General features: G+C 38.9%; 1 protein-coding gene across 1 annotated transcript in view; it reads left to right on the forward strand.

Moving 5' to 3' along the window:
• LOC120541011 (phosphatidylinositol 4-phosphate 5-kinase type-1 beta-like) overlaps window positions 1–21802 on the forward strand; it is a 153568-nt gene that overhangs the window by 77833 nt on the left and 53933 nt on the right. The window contains exons 9-13 of the mRNA XM_039772279.1: window positions 1491–1714; window positions 2983–3066; window positions 9362–9410; window positions 10147–10231; window positions 11000–11149. Of these exons, the coding sequence (XP_039628213.1) occupies window positions 1491–1714; window positions 2983–3066; window positions 9362–9410; window positions 10147–10231; window positions 11000–11149 (592 nt within the window). The remainder of the gene's footprint in view (window positions 1–1490; window positions 1715–2982; window positions 3067–9361; window positions 9411–10146; window positions 10232–10999; window positions 11150–21802) is intronic.

A 21802-nucleotide genomic window follows, 5' to 3' on the forward strand; every position in this document is an offset into this window, starting at 1 on the left:
AAACTTTCTATTTTTTGCTAATAATGATTTATCAGCTTAATGTGAAATGTAGCAAAAGGGTATGTTGTTCATAATGTATATTTGCAAAAAGAATGCTTCATATCAACGTGATATAAAACTTGCTGATCCATATTTTAAAGTTTGATATATTTATCCATCTCTAGCTCTGCACATGCTCCACATCTCATATTTATTTAGGAGGTTGCTGCATAGACATAAATCTCTTAAATTCTCTGTGTTAAATGCATTTAGTCTACTTTAGACTGAATGGCATAACATCAGTTTTTGCAGGCATAATTTTTATGACAGATGTATTGGGAAAATGTTAAAAGAAAATTAGCTGTAAGGTCTGTGGATGAACTGTACATTAGTGTACAACTGAGTGAACATTTCTGTTTCAGATTTATTTTCATATTCTGTAAGTCAACAGAAAACATGCTGGGGACGCAGAACTTGTTTGTGTAGAGTAGATTGTGTTGCCCCTTTATAGTGATCGCTAACACAGCAGATACAATCCTTGACAAATCAAAGACAAATACAGGTTTGTGGAACACACACAATAATCAACCAAATGAAGTTATAATATAGTATTGTTGTAGTCATGATCACAAACCACAAACATTATTCCAGGGCTTACTCTTGGAAGTAACCCCAAGAAGTTTTTTAAAGTCTACTTTATGGCAAGGAAATATTTAGTGTAGAGTTTGGAGGCTTACTCAAAGGATCAAGAGGGAGACAGACAAGCAGAAGGTGAGAAGAAAGAGTGCTTAATGTTTCACATTTTTTGAGTTGGAACACACCATATCCTTTTGATATTCAATATTTTGGATTTATTCTAGATATAAAGACACTGGAGTGCAGTTTCTGTATGTGAATTTATTTTAATCTGTATATGTTAGCTCTAGTTTTAAGTTACCAGTGGTGTTTTATATATAATTATTTTCGTATCAATTCAGTATATGTTTATCTTTTTAAAGGTACTGGTTCTGATCTTCTTTTACAATGACATACAGTATGTATTTAATTTTACTGTACAAAAATGAATAAGGGGTTTTGAAAAAAATACAGATTTTTTTTTATTCTTTTTGCTATATTTCTGTTGTATATATGTGAGCAACTTGAATAAACATACTAGATCTGGTTGGCATTTCAAAAGATTTATCAGCCATACTCGATCCTAGCCTTTCCCTTTCCATGGTAAAATGGTATCAGTACATAATTCCTCAGCTAAACTTTTTGATAGTTTTTCACAATTTAACAAATAAATAGATATTGGCATTCCCAGTGTATAAAATATAGTACTTAATTCTTCATCTTAGCTATAATAACATTTATCACTATCAAAAGAGTCTTTAAGGGATTTACAGCATTTAATTAGGAGGCATATTTACCTTAGACTAAGTCTGGTCATATTAGTTTTAATTTCTTTAAAATTGTTCCTTAATTTATGAAGCAGAGAATTTTATCATTGTTTTTGTCCTCCTTTTCAGGTACTACAGAGCTTCAAGATTATGGATTATAGTCTCCTTGTGGGTATTCATAACTTGGATCAAGCCCAACGAGAAAAGGAAGCTGAAGCAAGTCTTGGCCGGCCAGATGGCGTCGGTGCACAAGATCGACGGAAACCTGTGGGGCAAAAGGCACTTTACTGCACAGCAATGGAGTCAATCCAAGGAGAAGGCTGTGCAGGAGGTAGCATTGATACAGAAGACCAGTAAGTATGCTCTTACATACAGATTCATATAAGAAAGGAGAAAATAACTTTTTGCATAGTTAGCTAATTAAAAACATTTTCACCCCACTGAAAATTAAAAATATTCAAGATTTCCAAGTTATTGCTCTCTGCTGAAATAATAATTTTATAATGTAAGTAAGAATATCATAGTTCATGTACATGTGTTTAATACAAATATCCAGGGAATTTCAAAACAAGGTTGATATAAACAAAAATGGGAATCTCACAAAATAAGGGTGTTTTAAGCTGTTTTCCCAAGGTTTTGTCCATATTAGTAAAGGTTTTGCAAGTTATATACTTGGTAAGAACAAAGACACTGACATTATAACTAAAGTATAGAAAGTTATTTACCCACAAAACAACTTTTATGCGTAAAAAAAACATTTTCAGTTTTCAAGTATGTTGCATCTAGCCATGCTACCCAGCTCCGCTACCCAGCTCCACCCAGAAAATTTAATTAGACAGTGGGCCTTAATTGTAGTACCAACAGTTAATCTAGTGTATCAGAAGTATTATATACCGTAACTAAGTATTTTTAAGTGTACAGTATTTTTAGTCCAGTTAATCAGTTAATATTATGGCAAGGTGTGTGTTGTTGTGGGTAAGGTTTTAGACCTAGGACTTCAAACCCTGAGCCTGTGGATTTAAATCCTGCTCTTGCCACTGTGTGACTATGAGTTGCCTTTGATAAATACACCAGACTTTCAGAGTTTGTAGATGGAATGTATATTACAATGGAGTAATTGCTTAGCTTGTGAGAGACCTGTTAAATGTACACTTTCTGACCACCTTGTCTTGAATATGAAGATGTCACTTCTATCTCTGCTTCTAGCATAAATCGAGTAGTGACACTGTCTCCCTCTTTTATAATGATACAAGCAGATTTGCTTTGATTATTGAAAACAGATTTATAATGATTCAGACTTTTAAATAAAATAGATGAGATTGTTATCTTCAGTTGTGTAGTGCAGTCACTGTCGTTCTGACAAAAGTACCCGCACCAGTTTAAGTGTATATTTCTGTTAAGTTGAATTGTATTAAAAAGCTTCAACTTCTAAATGTTTTAGTGAGTCTTAACACAAGCTTTTATGAAGAAAACAACAAAAACATTGCAGAAATAATTGTTTTTGCAATGATACACACATTAATGCTAAGAAAATAATGATTTATGTTCATTAATTTCTATAATCATTTTTATTTTTTTTATTACAATAAATGAATGCTGTGTGTATTATAACCTTTTTCAGAATGGGAGGTATTCCTGCCAGAAACTCCAAAGGAGAGCAGTTGCTTGTCTATATTGGAGTCATTGACATTCTTCAATCATATAGGTAGGTGGCTTTACAGCTTTTAGGCTGTTTCATTTGCAACTTTTTGCTCTAAAAGTAAATAAAGAATACTTAGTTTTGTGTTGTTTTGTATAGTCTTTCATCCACTTTCTCATTTCTTTCTGCAGTTGACTCTTAAGTCATAATCATCCAAATTTATTTTTAAAGTATAATGAAGTTTAAGGCCGTTTCTTCTTGAAACATACATGGTTGTGTCATTCTGCATATGTGCTCTACATATTTATCTTTAACCAATCAACAATATGCAACATAGAAGTCATTTAAAGAAATTAAATAACTATTATCATCATAGTATTATACTTGAGCAGTATGCACACTATACTATCATTAAAAAATTTTGTTGCTCATTGGTATATGCTGTATTTGATTAAGTGTAGCTTTATTACATTTATCCCTTGCAATTCGCAGGGTTTAGGGGTGCAGGACCCCCACAAATGTGAAATTTTCTTCAAGTATATTTTGGGCCCATGATTATATAGTATTCTAAGTTTATTGCAGTAACTACAACACAAAAAAAGATGTGAGAAATGTGAGATAGCATGATCACTGTGCAAGCAAATCACTTGTGTGAGATCAGCTGCAGTGGCAAATGTGTGGCATCCCCTAAACAAATTCCATAGTTCTGTAGTTGTTTAGTGAACTAGAACTTTTTTTTATAAAATGTAACTTGCAATACATTTTTGTGAATATGGGAGTAAACCATAAAAATAATTAAGATTATAGATACAAAAGAAATTCAACAAAACACTAAGTACCGTAGATCCCGGAATACAGGCCGACCAGTATATTAGCGAACCCCTTCTCTACCTACTAAATTACATGTATTTGCCGATGACCGGTATTTAAGCCGACCCCCTTCTCCAAGCAAAATTTTCTAAATTTCCTTAAAAGTGTCTCTTCGGGTATATTTATAATGTTTATCGGCGAGAATTTGAGACTGCCGGCATTTTTGATATATAATATAATGTGCATAATTTACCAAAACACCAATCATTTTTCTAATGTACTAACCAAAAGTTATAAAAGCGCCAAGCCTACTTCGATTAAGCTAGGAGCATGGCGGCACGCATGGTCGCAGCGGCTCAGGGCTCTCCTTTTCAGTGCACTTTTTTGTTGTTTTTGTACTTTTTTTGTCCTTGTTTGTGCACGATCGGTTTGGCGAACATCCGCTACACCATTCAGAACCTTATAGACATCGGTGTCCAGAGCCAGACATCTGTTTCGAGTATTTTTCATCACACGCACAACATCCCACACAACATAGCGAGACCAGTGGGCTCTCCGTGGATTGTTGTCGGGTCTAGGAGACAACACAGACGGAGGAGGGAAAGAAAGCAGAAGCGGGGCCGCAGATCCGGCGTTATGCTAAAGCTAAAAAAACAACCATACAAGCCCTATACAGAACTTTTTTCTGCACTGAAGGAGCTGCTTTTTATCTCATTGTAGATGCGTATAGTGACAATAAAAGGCATTCTATTCTAGAAACAATTTCATATTGTACTCACCATTTAATTTGACATCTTTGGGCTGCAGTAAGGGAGGAGATATTTCCACACAATGTCCATCTTCGTTTCGATTGCGATCGCTTACTTTTACCTTCTCTTCCTTCCTTAGCAATTATGTATCTTGCTTGCATGGTCTTAATGAATTATATATATATATAGGTAAATCACTGCAATGACGGAAATTACATCCACAAACACATTTATCTGGGCTCCGACTGACGCTACTAACACACTTGGTTGTTTGTTTACAATCGCGCAAGCGGATACACGTGACCACATCCGTTTCGTAATGCAAGATGTTGATCGTAAATCAAAACAAAAAATTTCATTTTAAACTTCCCGATAATTTATTATAAATTTTATTAATAAAATCAACAACTAAAACACTTTTTTGAATAAATTCTTTATTTAATTTAAAGTACCGGCATGCAAAGTTACTTCTTCATCTGAAAGATGGCTCTGTGGTTTCGTCATTATTTACTTCCGTATTCATCGGCCAAACTGGCATTGCGCTGGATATCTTGACTCTTAAATGATGCTCTTTGTATAAACCGACCCCCAAACTCCAAGCCAAAAATCTAGGACGAAATTCTCGGCTTATATAACGGGATCTACGGTACAAAACCATAAATAATAAATATTAATGACACAGTCCAGTTTCATGGGGGCAGATGATGGTGGTGTAGTTATATAGAATACTAGCAAAATACCCGCGCTTCGCAGCGGAGAAGTAGTGTGTTAAAGAAGCAATGAAAAAGAAAAGGAAACATTTTGAAAATAACGTAACATGATTGTCAATGTAATTGTTTTGTCACTGTTGTGAGTGATGAGTGTTGTTGTCATATATATATATATATATATATATATATATATATATATATATATATATATATATATATATATATATATATATATATATATATACACACACACAAACATATATACATACTACATACACACACACATATATAAACATATATATACATATACATACATATCTACATATATACACACACAGCTATTTTGTATCAGTGCAATACGCTGCTTGTTAAAACGGATGACTCCGGCTCTTACGTGCAAGTCTGCGTGGATATTATGAACTATCGTATTTGTTCAAGTTCTATTTAAATTTTAAATAGAAGGAATTTTTATTTAGTCGACAGAAATATCTTTGGTAGGAATGGTAAAAACAGACAGGAATATTATTCGTGAATAAATCAACTCAAACCTTAAACAACTTATAATATTTTGCTCTCCATAAAAATATATCCTGTCTAAATTATACAAGTTAGAAATAAAGTAAACGTTAAAAGAACAAACATTCAAATTTCTTTACTCTTATGTAATTTTATATAAAAATAAACTTAGATTTTAAATATCCCAAAAGATTTTGCTCTCCATAAAAATATATCCTGTCAAAATTATACAAATTCAAATATGAACATGCTGCATAACAAAACCTGGAAATATAAATAAAATGTGTTCCTTTCAGCAATAACAAATCAAATCATTCAGTTGTCTTTGCTCATATGTCATTTTAGAGCTGGACGCCTGGCATCTTTTTTGGCCACAGGTTCGTTTCTGTTTGGTGTGAGGTTCTGTGTTGTGGAGATTCTCAGGATGGATTGCAGGTGCTCATCAGTGAGGCGACTCCTGTGTGCTGTTTTGTTAGTCTTTATCACTGAGAAGAGCTTCTCACACAGATATGTGCTACCAAACATGCACAAGGTTCGAGCCGCATGTAGACGGACTTTTTGTTCTTCAAAGTCACCAAAGCGCCGTGCAAACTCAGTGCGCAGTCGCTGAGTTTATCAGCAAAGTGCGTATTTGGGAACACCGTAGTGATGACTTGGTTTAACATTACTTGGCAACAGGGAAAGTGGGGCAAGGTGCACTGGTGCATTTGTGTCTCCCATAAAAGCAGCTTCACTTGAAATCACTTTGTGATTGTGCACGGGTAAAAACGTCCGCTGAAGTGTCAGATTCTTATTTAATTATTCTGCTTTCTGTATCTTCTGCATTGCATTCAGGTTACCCTGATGTTTTGTCTCATAGTGCCGTCTTAGATTAAATTCTGTAATTACAGCCACATTAGCTCCACAAATGAGACACACGGGTTCAGTAAACATATACTCAGCCTCCCATCGGTTTTTAAAGGCTCTATTTTCAGAATCAACTTTTCTCTTCAGCATCGTGAGCTAGCTTCGCAATAACTTGCAGCATCATGAGCTAGACTTGATTAACGCGGTAAGTGTTCGGCAAGGCAGCTGAAGCGCTGCATTATGGGATCTGTAGTTTATTGTGTTACCAGCGCTTCATATACCGGGGCTTTAATAACAATAATACAGTATATAAAATGATCTCATGGGCGGATATAATTACACTCCGGGCGGATGTGGCCCGCCCTTGAGTTTGACACATATGGACTAAATAGAACTTGAAAAGATATATTTTTTCAAATGTGATCGCGTAATTCAGATAGAGTTGACGCGCACTACAGCCTGCATGCCTCAATAAGTCATCCTCCCCTCGCTCTTACTTTTGACACGGCCCTTGAGTTTGACACTTCTTTGCTTTAATAAACTCCTGGGTTGCTTCAGCTGTAATGTTTTGGGTCATTGTCCATATGTATCATGAAATGCCGCCCAATCAATTTGAATGCATTTAGCTGGATTTGAGCAGACAGTATGTCTCTGAACACATCAGAATTCATTCGGCTGCTTCTGTCCTGTGTCCCATCATCAATAAACACTAGTGTCCCAGGGCCACTGGCAGCCATGCACGCCCAAGCCATCACACTGCCTCCACCGTGTTTTACAGATGGTGTGGTATGCTTTGGATAATGAGCTGTTCCATGCCTTCTCCATACTTTTTTCTTGCCATCATTTTTGAGGTTGATCTTGGTTTCATCTGTCCAAAGAATGGTTTTTCCAGAACTGTGCTGGCGTTTTTAGATGTTCTTTAGCAAAGTCCAATCTAGCCTTTCTATTCTTGAGGCTTATGAGTGGCTTGCACCTTGGGTCTTCTCTTTATGGTAGACTTGGATATCGATACACCTACCCCCTGGAGAGTGTTATTCACTTGGTTGGCTGTTGTGAAGGGGTTTCTCTTCACCATGGAAATGATTCTGCGCGTGGACATCCAGGTCTTTTTGCGTTGCTGAGTTCACCAGAGCTTGCTTTCTTTCTCAGGATGTACCAAATTGTAGATTTTGCAACTTGTAATATTGTAGCAATTACTGGGATGGGTTTTTTCTGTTTTCACAGCTTAAGGATGGCTTCTTTCACCTGCATGAATAGCTCCTTTGACCGCATGTTGTCTGTTCACAGCAAAATCTTCCACATGCAAGCACCACACCTCAAATGAACTCCAGGTCTTTTGATCTACTAAATTGATAATGACATAACGACGGAGTTGCCCACACCTGTCCATGAAATAGCCTTTGAGTCAATTGTCCAATTACTTTTAAAGCCCCTGAAATGAAGAGACTGTGTTAAAAAAATGCTTTAGTTGCCTTACATTTTTATGCAATCATTTTATTCACCCCACTGAATTAAAGCTGAAAGTTCGCACTTCAACTGCATCTGAGTTGTTTCATTTAAAATTCATTGTGTTAATGTACAGAACCAAAATTAGAAAAAAAGTTGTCTCTGTCCAAATATTTATGGACCCAACTGTGTGTGTGTGTGTGTGTATGTATATATATATATATACACACACACATACTGTACATACATACATCATATATATATATATTTATATTATATTGCACCCTTTGGGGTGCGAGCAGCTGTTGCTGGGCGTGCCAGAATCCATCGAGGAAGAAAACAGAAAAACATTATTTGTACAAATTCTTAATTTATCTATCCATTCCTAAATAATTAAATAGGCAGGCTATTTCGCATCAGTGCAATACGAAGCTTGTTAAAACGGATGACTTCCGCTCTTACGTGAACGTAGTGTTGCGTGGGCATTATGAACTATCGTATCTATTCAAGTTCTATTTAAATTTTAAATATAAGTAATTTTTATTTAGTTGACAGAAATATTTTTGGTAGGAATGTAGGTTGAATTTAGTCATCATTGCATACATTTTTGTTCACCATAGAAATGTAAAGACTAAATTCAACCTACACTCCTACCAAAGAGATTTCTGTCGACTGAATAGAACCTACTTATATCCAAATAGAACTTGAAAAGATATATTTTTTCAAATGTGATCGCGCAATTCACATAGAGTTGACGCGCACTACAGCCTGCATGCCTCAATAAGTCATCCTTCCCACGCTCTTACTTTTTTACCGTTCATCTAATGAATACACTGAGTATGGCTTTACCAAAACAATCATTGATGGCTGAATAAAGTATCCATTATTCGAAGTATGTAGATCGGGATATATATATATATATATATATATATATATATATATATATATAAAATATTATATATATATATATATATATAAATATTATATATATATATATATATATATAAAATATTATATATATATATATATATATATATAAAATATTATATATATATATATATATATAAAATATTATATATATATATATATATATATATATATATATATATATATATATATATATATATATATATATATATATATAAAATATAGAGTGTGTGTGTATAGATAGATAGTGGTCAGATATAAGAATTTATAACCATGGGGTATATTCTGAAAAATACTCAACTGATCTTACAATACACGGTTATACTTGAAAAAGAGTTCAATATCTTTTCTCTGTAGGCTTGTTAAGAAGTTGGAACATTCATGGAAAGCACTTGTTCATGATGGAGTGAGTATTTCTTTTCATTTTGTGATAACACCACTAAAAAAAAGCAATTACAAAATAATTTCTCTGTTTACTGTCACTGAAAGCTAATGCTTCTAGCATTACTTATTTATCATGTTAATATACAAACAGACAATTTTTTTAACATTTGCACAGTTAAAAAAAAAAAAAAAGTAAAATAGGCAAGTAAAAATATTTAATTGTGATTTACATTTGGAGGGAAGTGCATTTGTGCAAAAGTAAATTATGTATATGTTCTGCAAATAAGCAGCACCCCAGTGTCTCATCTAAAGACAATCGTTGTTGCTGTTATTTTATTATAAATTGTTTTTTTGTTGCCTGTTTGAATAAGGAAGGATAAATCATTGGAATGTTATTAGATTATCTAAACTGGTCATAACCTTAAAAATTAATATAACAGTTATTTTTATGGAGTATTCGATATTCTAACTTGTGACAGGTTTTTTTTTGTCCATGTGGATTATTTTTGCCAGTAAATTATAACTAATTACACATTCAATTAATATTTACAATACTTATTGTAAATGTTGGGGTGATGTTGAGTGGAATATATTTGCTTGTCAATAACTGGTAAGTTCAGAATATGTGTACACATTGCTCAATGTATCTCTATATTTTGCTGCTGTGCTTTTAACTATTTGTAGGATGCAAGTTGATATTTGTAAATGTATAAATGTGTCTTTCAACACAACCTGTCACATTGATATCTTTGCTTCAGGACACTGTTTCAGTACACAGACCGGGTTTCTACGCAGAAAGATTTCAAAAGTTCATGTGCATCACAGTCTTTAAGAAAATCCCATGTAAGTAATATTTCTGATTGTTTTGATTTCTACATTAAAGTATATATTTGATTTAAATATATAGAACACATTTTTATTCTTTAATTTCACTGAATTATCAAGTACTTTTTGGGGATAGATTATAGAATATTTTAGTGTTAAATATTAAAGATTTATTAAAATACAGTACTGACCACTATTATGTTGTGTTATTTTCACTTTAACGTTTGGGTATTTTTTTTTACCTGGTTTTAAAAAATTAGTCTTACAACATGATCAAAACACTTCAAGAATACATGAGACATACAGTGGTGTCACAGACAATGTGTTTGTATTCAAACGATAAATAGGTATTGATGAATGAGCCATTAGAGCTTCAGTTCATTTATAGTTTGTCTTCATTTATACACAGTGTGCTTAGTGATGTTGTTTTTTTTTTCTTCTCCAGGTTTCTTTTTAAAATATATTTAGTGCAACACCATTATCATATTTATAATGTTGACTTGGAATGAAATAGACAAACAAAATTACATGGAGAGCATGCGCTTAAAGAGTACTCCGGTGACTTGATAATATCTAATAGACAGAGAGTGGGGTTTGAGATTCTGCTGTTGTCGTATTGTCCAAAAACGATTGTGATCATGATTATGTATTACACTAATAGCTTAGTTTCTAATATTGAATCAGCTAAAGCTTTTTATGTAGTGAAGTGAAATGCTGCATTTGGACCAAACTATCTTTTAGTAAAGTTAGTTTTTAGTGCTTACATTTTTTCCTGCCTTTTAACAGTGAAACCTTCACCCTCAAAGAAGAGTCGACGTGGTGGCCAAGCTGGTACCAGAAGAAATCCATCAGGGGCTGCTCAGTCACAGCTGGATGCAAAAGCAGTATATCATAGCCATTATCAGCAGGTTACAACTGAAGCAGAGGTAGAGCACAGTAAGTTGAAATAATCTGAAACATTATCATTCTTTTTGTAATTGCTTTTAAGCATCCTATTTCAGTCCTGTATAACATACTTTAAAGGATTTTTGTGCCCAGTATTACCATGTTTTAATTTAGTCCTGTATTCCATCACCATTGCAAAAAAAGTAAAACTATTGCTAACCAAAAATCAGCAAATCCATTTGTGCTCATGTATGTACTTTTTTACTGTGAAGCTAGATGATATTGTGCTTCTCGGGGAGACACTTTGAAATCCTGCAAGACTTCTTACACGTCACACCCTACTTACAAACAATTTCTCTGAGACACTTTAATGTTCCACAAGACAAGGAAGTGAGACAAAAGGACAGCTGCTGTACAGGCTTTTAAATGATTGTGCACAGTGCAACATGCAGATCACGCAGCACGGCAGCAGTTAGCAGATCAGCTATAGCAGACAGCCAACAGCTGATCTGTCTGCCTCTCCTTAGCGTGCGTTTAGATAACCCCCCACCCTCTTCACAACACGAGTGGCAGAGACGCAAAGTGGCTAGTGTGAAGCACTCCTGGGAGTAGGGGTTGTGGGGCGGACAAGCGAAGCGATTGGGGGGCACAGCCCCCAAGTGTGTGTGTGTGTGTGTGTGTGTGTGTGTATATATACACATATAAATATATATATATATATATATATACTCTTTAATAAAAGCCCTGTGTGCGTCCAGGTGTCCGTGTGTGTGTGTGTGTCTTCTGGTGAAGTGCGCATGCGCGGGGCCACGACGCACATCTCACCATGCCCTGCCCATGCGCACAGCACCTTGGACACACACACTGGAAGCTGGGCACACAGTGAATGGCCTAGCCGCGGCAGCGCATGATAAGCAAATAAAGCACACACACTGGAAGCTGGGCACACAGTGAATGGCCTAGCCGTGGCAGCGCATGGTAAGCAAATAAAAGACATCATTGCTGGGGAGAGTGCTGATTAGGTAGTCGCCGGCACGCACATAAAATCCATTGCTGGGGAGACGCCATACATACAATAATCACCTACACGCCAGCACAGATTAAAATACTTGCTGGGAAACTGCACAGTACTTGCTGGGGAAACGACACAGTCACAATTATCAACTGCACACCACACATTACATAAGTTGCTTGGGACACTCTGCTGATTGCCCACTGTTGTGACAGAAAATTAAAGTCATATTACGGACATCAAAGCCAGAATTACTGTGAGAGAAAATTACAAGCATTTTGCGGAAATATAAACCAGTATTACTGCAAGTGAAAATTAAAGGCACACCATACACTGACGCATATTACAGCTACATACAAGCCAGTATTACTGTAACAGAAAATAATAATAATAAATTTTATTTATACTGCTCTTTATATAAATGATCTCAAAGTGCTACAGAGTAAAATAAAGTAATAAAACAAAACAATACTACGGACATATCTACTAACAACATGCCACCCAAAAAAAAGACACGTCAAGTAGGACAAACGACACAAACAATCAATTCCTATATAAGTAACATCTCCTGGAAGAATGGTCAGCTCAACAAGTAAACATCAACAAAAGAAAGGCTGAAAGACAAAGAAAAATACGAGCAAATAGATTGATTGAAGAAAAAGAAAATGAGCGTCAGAAAAACGCTAAAAGAGAACGATTCAGAAGAGCAAACCTTACAAAAAGTTGGCATTTACTTGCCAGAACCAGTATTCAGCCACAGTCAGTTATATGTTGCATTATCAAGAGTTAGAAGTTTTCCAGATGTTGTTGTCAAGGTTGTAGATGGTCCTGATCAAGGCAGACTGTTGCCAAACTCAGAATATTTACAAGAAATGTTAAATGTGAAATTTTATAGAAACATTTCATGAGATAAAAAAATAGAAAATTTTTCCTAAATATCTTCTTCAGATATTGTGTCTTACTGATTGTTACAAAGTTTTACACTAAGACAATATTAACTATACTTGCTGTGTTGTCATATACGTTTCTATTTTATTTTTATTATTATTTTACTTTAGGCTTCTTGCAAAAATATTTTTGACAAAAAAAAAAATTAAGACAAGAAACAGAATGAGGTCAAGGTCCCTTGCCATTTAATATAGACTGTTCCTACTAATGTTTATGCAATACTGTTCTAGCGCCTGTTATTGTAACGGGCTTAATGTCTAGTATATATATAATTCTTTAACTCAAACTCTAATATATATATTGCACAAGACCTCGCACATGGGAAAAATGTCGTCCTCGGGGCCGGAAGTGAGGCAGCGGTTCCTGGTGGGATTTCACAGGAATGTTCTGCAGGCGACTTAGAAAGAGAGTTCGTGCACCCCACCGCCCCCTAGACAGATGTGTTACCATTAGTTTTTAAGCCATTCAGCTGTCTTCTATTCGCACATGTGTGACAAGACTCCTTCCTCAACCCAGACCTGTTGGCTCGGGCGCCCTGCACCAAGAGGTCGTGAGCCCAAGAGAGGGCGTCCACGTTGGCATGAAGTGACCCCTGCCGATGAACGAGCACAAACTTGTATTGTTGCAGGTCAAGAAACCACCTAGTGACCCGCGGATTTAACTCCTTGTGAAGGGCCATCCATTTTAAGAGTGCATGGTCCGTCACCAGAGTGAACTCCCCACCCAAGAGGTTGTACCGCAACTGCTTAATTGCCCACTTAATCGCCAAGGCTTCCTTCTCTACCACTGTGTACCTGGTCTGCCGATCCAACAGTTTACAGCTCAGGTACATGACAGGGTGTTCAACACCATCGACGCTTAGGCTTGGGAGCTATGCTGAGCCAGTGTCCAAAGCGTCCATCTGGGGGACAAATGTAAGAGAAAAGTTAGGGGCTGTTAATATAGGTGCTGAAGTCAGAGCCGAATGCAGCTTCCGTCTTGTCAGACCATACCACTTGGTTGGGAGCTCTTTTCTTCATTAAGTCAGTCAAGGGTGCCGCTCTCTCGGAGAACCGAGGTACAAACCGGCGGTAGTACCCTGCCAAACTGAGAAATAATCGGACCTGCCACTTGTTTCACGGATGGGACAATGTCAGAATGGCATTTAATTTTGAACACTGTGGCTTCATAGTACCCTGGCCCACCAGGTAGCCCATTTCTTGGGATTGATCCGAAGCCCGGCCTCTCCTAGTGTCCGCAATACCACTGTGACCTGCTATACGTCTTTCTTCCATGTGCTGGAATAGATCGAACTGGGAAACCTGGTTAAGCCGACGGAAGTCATTGCAAAACCTCCAACTGCCATCAGGCTTAGTGACAAGGACGATGGGGCTGGACCAGGGACTAAAACTTTCCTCAATCACTCCTAGTTCCAGCATTTGTTTGATTTCCAGGGGGCTGTTCCACGAAGCGAGCTTATAAAATCGAGGATTATTTGTAATAGCCTCGCTTGAGTTAGCCTAACAGTTCACTTCAGGCTCATTGAGTTCCACGAACAAAATCCAGGTGTATTTAACCTCCGCTAATTCAAGCCAAGCTTGATAAGCGAGGCTAGTCTTGTCCCACGCGATATAAAAGGCAGCCTTGTTAATCGATGCTGGATAAGTAAGAATGGAAACTAAGGAAAGATCTGCGTTTTTTTCAGAGCAGGAGCAAAATTATTATTACAAGCCTATGAGGACCACAAAGCTATAATAACTAGAAAGGGGAACACGAGCTGTATTATCAAAGCTCGTGAGGCTGCATGGCAGAAAATAGCTGACAAGTTAAATGCGTAAGAGTAACTTTTGTGGGATGTCAAACTATTTAACAACTAAATGAGAACAGTTTCAAGCCTTCAAAATGTATAGTCATTAAAATTTCCTTTTACATATGCATTTTGTTACCAGTTGTAAGGTACTTTAAGGTTATTTTAACACATTGATAAACAGGACAGCACGTTAATTATATGGGTTCATCTTGGATAAAAAGTGATATATAATTGTAATTATTAATATAATTATTAATAATGCTTGGCTTCAGGAGCAACATGAGTGGAACGAAAAGGTCCTGGCAGCAAGTGAAGAATGCGTCATTATTGGCATACGCTCCTGCTGCAGTATTGCCACATTATGCAAAACTGCACAGGCTACTACAATGTCACCGCGCTCTGTCTGGTGTAACTCTGAGATGCCGCAGGCAGTTAAACCTGGATTTTAACTGTCCAAATGTCATTTCAATGCGTGCCCTTGTCTTACAATGGGCATGGTTGAAATGTCTTTCTGCTGTGTTGCAGGATCTGTATATGGTGTGAGAAGAAACGGTAGACATGGGTATCCTCTGTCACCAAGCAGCACACCAGGAAAAATTCCTATAATGGAAAGTATACACATTAGACTGTAGTATAATAAACTATAGTATATTTGTGAATTTTAGTTGACTTGTCTTGTCTGAGGCTTTGATCCTGGCCATTTTGCCACAATGTTTGAAATTAGATGTTCAGCAGTGCATACTATCTGAAACATTTTAGGAAATGGTAATGACATACATTGCTAATGTTGGACGACTACACTTTCACCTCTTGTATATAAATGTGAGATATTATCAGTACTTACCTGTACATTAATACTGTGATATGATTTGCGGTTTATGTAATCAGGCTCTGTTGGACCTGCTGGAGCCTTTATCCTCACGTGTGTACAGTCAATGGCTCCAATGTTAGCGTTAGGAAAGCCTGACAAATTAAATTCAGTTACTTATCAGGTAATGATTTATGTGCTGTAAATGAGTAGATGTTTAAAGATTAAGCACCATTAATTCCAAAGAAAGTTTCCTTAATGGCAAGAATTCCTCGGTGGCCAGGAAAGGTAATGAATATATTTAAAAGGACTTTAATGCAACGCAAACCTTCCTGATTTCACGGCACACTGTAGCTTTGCTTAAATGTTCAGCATCCCCCACACTGTACAGAAATGAACCACTGGCAAAATAACGCAAAGCGATACACAAAGACTGTGCAACCGTAAGGGCTTTAGAGCGACGTGTGTTTTTAGAAATGTAAGGTTCCAATAACTGACACAAATATGCAATACTGTGTCTACTAAATCTATAGCGCTCGTATAAATAATCATCCGCAAAATGCAACGGATCTATCCTGGGCCGAAGTAATTGTGGAACCTGTTGCCTTAAAGCTCTACGAATGAGCCTCGCTCCCTCATCAACTGGATTATGAATAAATGGGCACGCCATGGTTATTCATGTAAAAGCCTTCAATGCACTCCTTGTCATTTTATACTTTCTAAGTAATTAGAATTGCCTGCATGTAATCTGTAATAATTTTATATTGGAGGGTCGATGTGTGCGAAAGAGGGAGTGAACAGCAGCAGAATAATCCCAGCCCCGCAGAATGTCGTGCTGTGACATCACATGGCTTGTCCAATCATATTCATCAAGCTAAGATAAGCTTCACAACTAACCTGCCACGGAGCAGGCTTGTCCAAGAGCATATGTTGGCATAGTAATTAAGCGGAGCTTCAGGTTAGCCTCGTTCGTGGAACCGAATTTGGAGAAATTAAACCGGGATTATCGAAATAAGCCTGGATTTTGAGGTTAGCTCGCTTCGTGGAACAGCCCCCAGTTCTACCTCAGCTTTCGTTGCCTCTGGAAGTCTATAGGGCTACTGTCAGATGATAACCCCCGCCTCAGTCACTATTTCATGCACAACCAGAGAGGACCAACCAGGTTTTTCACTCACCACCTTTGGGACGGAGTGTATAGCTGATTCCAGCTCCTGCCTCTCTCTGGAAGATAATTCCTCGCCGAAATTAAGGGGATCTGTTTGAGCAAAGAGTGAGCGGGCTGACCAGACGAGGGATCGGGGGCTCTCTCCTTCCAAGGTTTCAGTAAGTTCACATCATACACCCGCTCGCTTGGCCGACAATTAGGTTGTTTTGTCAAACAACCAGTCCTTTCCTCTCCTTAATTTCGTAAGGGCCTTGCCAATGGGTGAGCAATTTGGAGTGAGAGGTGGGAAGCAATACCAGGACTCAATCCCCCAGATGGAATTCCAAGAGAGTCGTGCCACAGTCATACAGTTGGGCCTGTGCTGCTTGTGCCTCTTCCATATGATTTTTTTTAGAATCGGTCTAATTTTTTTTGAGTCTGTCGCGTGACTGCGTGATATATTCTAGTATATTTGTCGAGGGAAGAGCCTCTCCTTCCCAGCTTTCCTTTAAGATATCCAATATACCCCAGGACTGTTGTCCGTAAAACAATTCAAAAGGTGAGAAGCCCGTAGAGGCTTGGGGGACTTCCCAATAGGCAAAGAGAACGAGGGGGAGGAGTTGATCCCAATTCCTCCCATCCTCGCTGACCACCCTACGAAGCATCTGCTTGAAAGTCTGATTGAACCTCTCTACTAAACTGTCAGTTTAAGGATGATACACTGCGGTTCTTAAGTGCTTTATCTTCAATAACTTGGCTGTCTCCTTGAACATTTCCGAGGTAAAAGGCATCCCTTGGTCCGTTTGATCTTCTCTAGAGATACCGCCTTGCGCAAAGACCCAACTAGTTCCCATGCGATTGCTTTCGTAGTAGCCGAGCGCAAGGGAACAGCCCCTGGGCATCGGGTTGCATAATCCTCGAGCACTAGAATATATTTGTCCTCAGACTGAGGGTTCTAAGGGTTCTAGTATATCGACCCCAATTTGGTCAAAAGGAACATCAATCAGGGGAAGGGGAACAAGAGGAGCACAGTCCCACCTGGGAATTTGCTGCAGTTGACACTCCGGCCAGAAAATGCAAAAACGGCGAACCTCCTCATTAATTCCCGGCCAGAAAAACCAGAGTTTGATTCGCTCTGTTTTTTCGGAGCCAAGATGGCCTCCAAGGGGGTGGGTGTGTGCGCCAGCTCACAGACCTGCCACCAGTAGGTTCGTGGGATTAGCAGAAACTTCCGGTCCTCCCCCCCCATATGCTCCGTGACCTGATATAATAGGTCATTTTCAATAACGAAGTGAGGTCCCTATGGCATGGGTTGATGCATGTGTCGGCCATTGATGAGAACCACTGCATTCTTTGAGTGTTTCAGAGAGTCGTCATTCCATTGTTCTTTCTTGATAGAAGCCAGTGTTGCTTTAAACTGAAAGTTCAACTCAGAGAGTGAGTCCAGTCTGACCTCAAGGGGCGGAGATTCCTCCCGAGCCGACGGAGCGCGGGTAGATAACGTAGCAGCCTGACGGACCCGGAGTCTCTTCGTCACCCTCTTCGCCTTCCATCTCACTCTCTGCTGACTGGTTACACGGCATGGAGGCAGCTTGAGTCGAGTCTTTCTCACCTACCACTAGGCCCAAAGTTCGACCGGGAGTACTCGATAGTCTCTAGCATTTGCTATCAGAGCGGTCCCGGTCTAGTATCACAGGAAAGGGTGGATTGGGAAGGACCACTACAGGGTATCTTTTTAGCAGCCCTCCTTGACAGATGTAACACAGAGTACATTTATATGTACGGACTTCTCGGTGTATGCACTTAAAAGTGGTCACTTATTTAGTCAGCTGTTGTGGTAAGACATATCAGCAAGCAACGACGGTAACGTTACTGCCAGAGTCGAACAAAGCAGTGACCTTTTATCCGTTAACCAGTATGTCCCCAGTATGTGAAAACATCCGGGGGTTGGCAAGGGTGCACAAAACACATTCCTGCGTCCGCATGCATTCCGCCTTGCTTCCAGACAGATTGCACACCAAGCAGCCCAGGGGCTTTGGAACAGGCTCTGGTTTATGTGGACAAAACTTATTTTGTGGGACGTAGTCTCTAGTGAGTCCACTAGAGGACCATTCTGCCCTCCCAGATTGCGAGGCCGGTGTGTTTTTTTTCCCCCAACGAGTCATAGGAGCTCGCTCATTAAGTGAAAGACTCCCAGGCCAGCTGGGCAAAGTTGTCGGGGAGATGCTGCATAAATAGGAAGCAGGCTACCTGCTCCACCAATTCGCAGGTGGTGAGTTCCCCACAGCCGTAGCCACCACACCACCTGTTCCCAAAGGGTCGTAGCTTGCTCCAGGATCGACCGCTCTGGATCAAATACCCAGCAATTTATCGTCTTTACCTGCTGGCCTGAGGGCAGCCCACCATTAACCAGGACCTTGATCCCAATGGGCAGCTCAGTTCTCTCATCTGAGATATCGTAATAAGCCCCTTCCATTTCTTCACCAGAAACCAGCCCACGTCCCATCAACATTCTCTGTTTGGTATGACGGAAGCCCAGATTTGCCTTTTTGGAGCAGAGCTTGCACCATGTCACTTCTGATCCTCGGACGCACTCCCCGCCCAGAAACTCAGACCCAGTACTTTCTCACCTGGTTTAACTTAGGAATCTGTCCCGGTTTCTTCTGGGACACCATCCTACCAGCTACGCCACTGTGAAAGCACGAGACTTCAGACATGGGAAAGGTCTGGGGCAGCCACCCATATAATCTGTTCCTAGCTTCAAAGTCAGAGAAATGTAAGCAAAAGTAGTTTACAAGACTGAGTCCAGAACTGAACTGAATTCCAGAGGAAAGGAGTGAGGCTTTATAGGAAGTCCGGAGGAAGTGATGTCGTCCTCGGGCTGGGTCCGGAAGTGAGGCAGCGGTTCCTGGTGGGAAAGAGAGTTAGTGCACCCCGCTGCCCCTAGGCAGATGTTTTATTTATATATATATATATATATATATATATATATATGTATATATATATATATATATATATATGTATATTATATAATATATATATGTATTATATATATATATTTGTATGTATATACACAGTAATCCCTCCTCGATAGGGGGTCCAGACCCCCCGATAGGTGAAAATGGAAGTAGAAACCATATGTTTTGTATGGTTATTTTTATATATTTTAAGCCCTTATAACTCTCTCCCACCCTGTTAACATTATTAGAGCCCTCTAGACATGAAATAGCACCCTTTTAGTCAAAGCGTTTAAACTGTGCTCCATTACAAGACAGAGATGACAGTTCTTTCTCACAATTAAAAGAATGCAAACATATCTTTAAAGGAGCGCCATCAGGAGCAGAGAATGTCAGAAAGAGCTGCGCTAAGAAAAAACAAACAATCAAAAATCAATACGTGCTTTTAAGTATACAGAAGCATCGCGATAAAGCGGCATTTTGTAGAGGAGCGTCCCCTCCGTCAGGCAGAGAGAGTGAGAAAGATAGAGAGAAGCAAACAATCTCAAGCACCGCGCGGGAAGCATATCTTCTATCATTGAGGAGTTTTAGTTGATATGTAATACATGCTCTGATTGGGTAGCTTCTAAGCCATCCGCCAATAGCTTCCTTGTATGAAATCAATTGGGCAAACAAACTGAGGAAGCATGTACCATAAATTAAAAGACCAATTGTCTGCAGAAAGCGGCGAACCAGCGAAAAATCCGTGATATATATTTAGATGTGCTTACATTTAAAATCCGCGATAGAGTGAAGCCACGAAAGTCGAAGCGCGATATAGTGAGGGATTACTGTGTGTGTGTGTGTGTGTGTGTATATATATGTGTGTGTGTGTATATATATGTGTGTGTATGTATATATATATATATGTATATGTATATAATATATATATATATATATACACTGCTCAAAAAAATTAAAGGAACACTTTGAAAACACATCAGATCTCAATGGGAAAAAGAAATCCTCCTGGATATCTATACTGATATAGACTGGGTAATGTGTTAGGAACGAAAGGATGCCACATCGTTTGATGGAAATGAAAATGATCAACCTACAGAGCCCTGAATTCAAAGGCGCCCCAAAAATCAGAGTGAAAAATTATGTGGCAGGCTAATCCATTTTGCCAAAATTTAATTGCAGCAACTCAAAATTGTACACAGCACTTTGTATGGCCCCTGTGTTCTTGTATACATGCCTGACAACATCGGTGCATGCTTCTAATGAGATGACAGATGGTGTTGTGGGGGATCTCCTCCCAGATCTGGACCAGGGCATCACTGAGCTCCTGGACAGTCTGAGGTGCAACCTGGTGGCATTGGATGGACCAAAACATAATGTCCCAGAGGTGTTCTATTGGATTTAGGTCAGGAAAGTGTGGTGGCCAGTCAATGGTATCAATTCCTTCATCCTCCAGGAACTGCCTGCATACTCTCACCACATGAGGCCAGGGTCGTGCACCAGGAGCCACTGTACCAGCATAGGGTCTGACAATGGGTCCAAGGATTTCATCCTGATACCTAATGGCAGCCAAGGTGCCTTTGTCAAGCCTGTAGCGGTCTGTGTGACCCTCCATGGATATGCCTCCCCAGACAATCATTAACCCACCACCAAACTGCTCATGCTGAATGATGTTACAGGCAGCATAATGTTCTCCATGGCTTCTCCAGACCCTTTCACTTCTGTCACGTGCTCAGGGTGAACCTGCTCTCATCTGTAAAAGCACAGGGCACCAGTGGTGCATCTGCCAATTCTGGTATTCTATGGTGAATGCCAATCGAGCTGCATGCTGCTGGGCAGTGAGCTCAGGGCCCATTAGAGGACATGGGGCCCTTGGGTCACCCTCATGAAGTCTTTCTGGTTGTTTGGTCAGAGACATTCACACCAGTGGCCTGCTGGAGGTCATTTTGTAGGGCTCTGGCAGTGCTCATCCTGTTCCTCCTTGCCCAAAGGAGCAGATACTGGTCCTGCTGATGGGTTATGGACCTTCTATGGCCCTCTCCAGCT

The sequence above is a fragment of the Polypterus senegalus genome, chromosome 1 (assembly GCF_016835505.1).
Source record: "Polypterus senegalus isolate Bchr_013 chromosome 1, ASM1683550v1, whole genome shotgun sequence".
Taxonomy (NCBI): Eukaryota; Metazoa; Chordata; class Cladistia; order Polypteriformes; family Polypteridae; genus Polypterus; species Polypterus senegalus.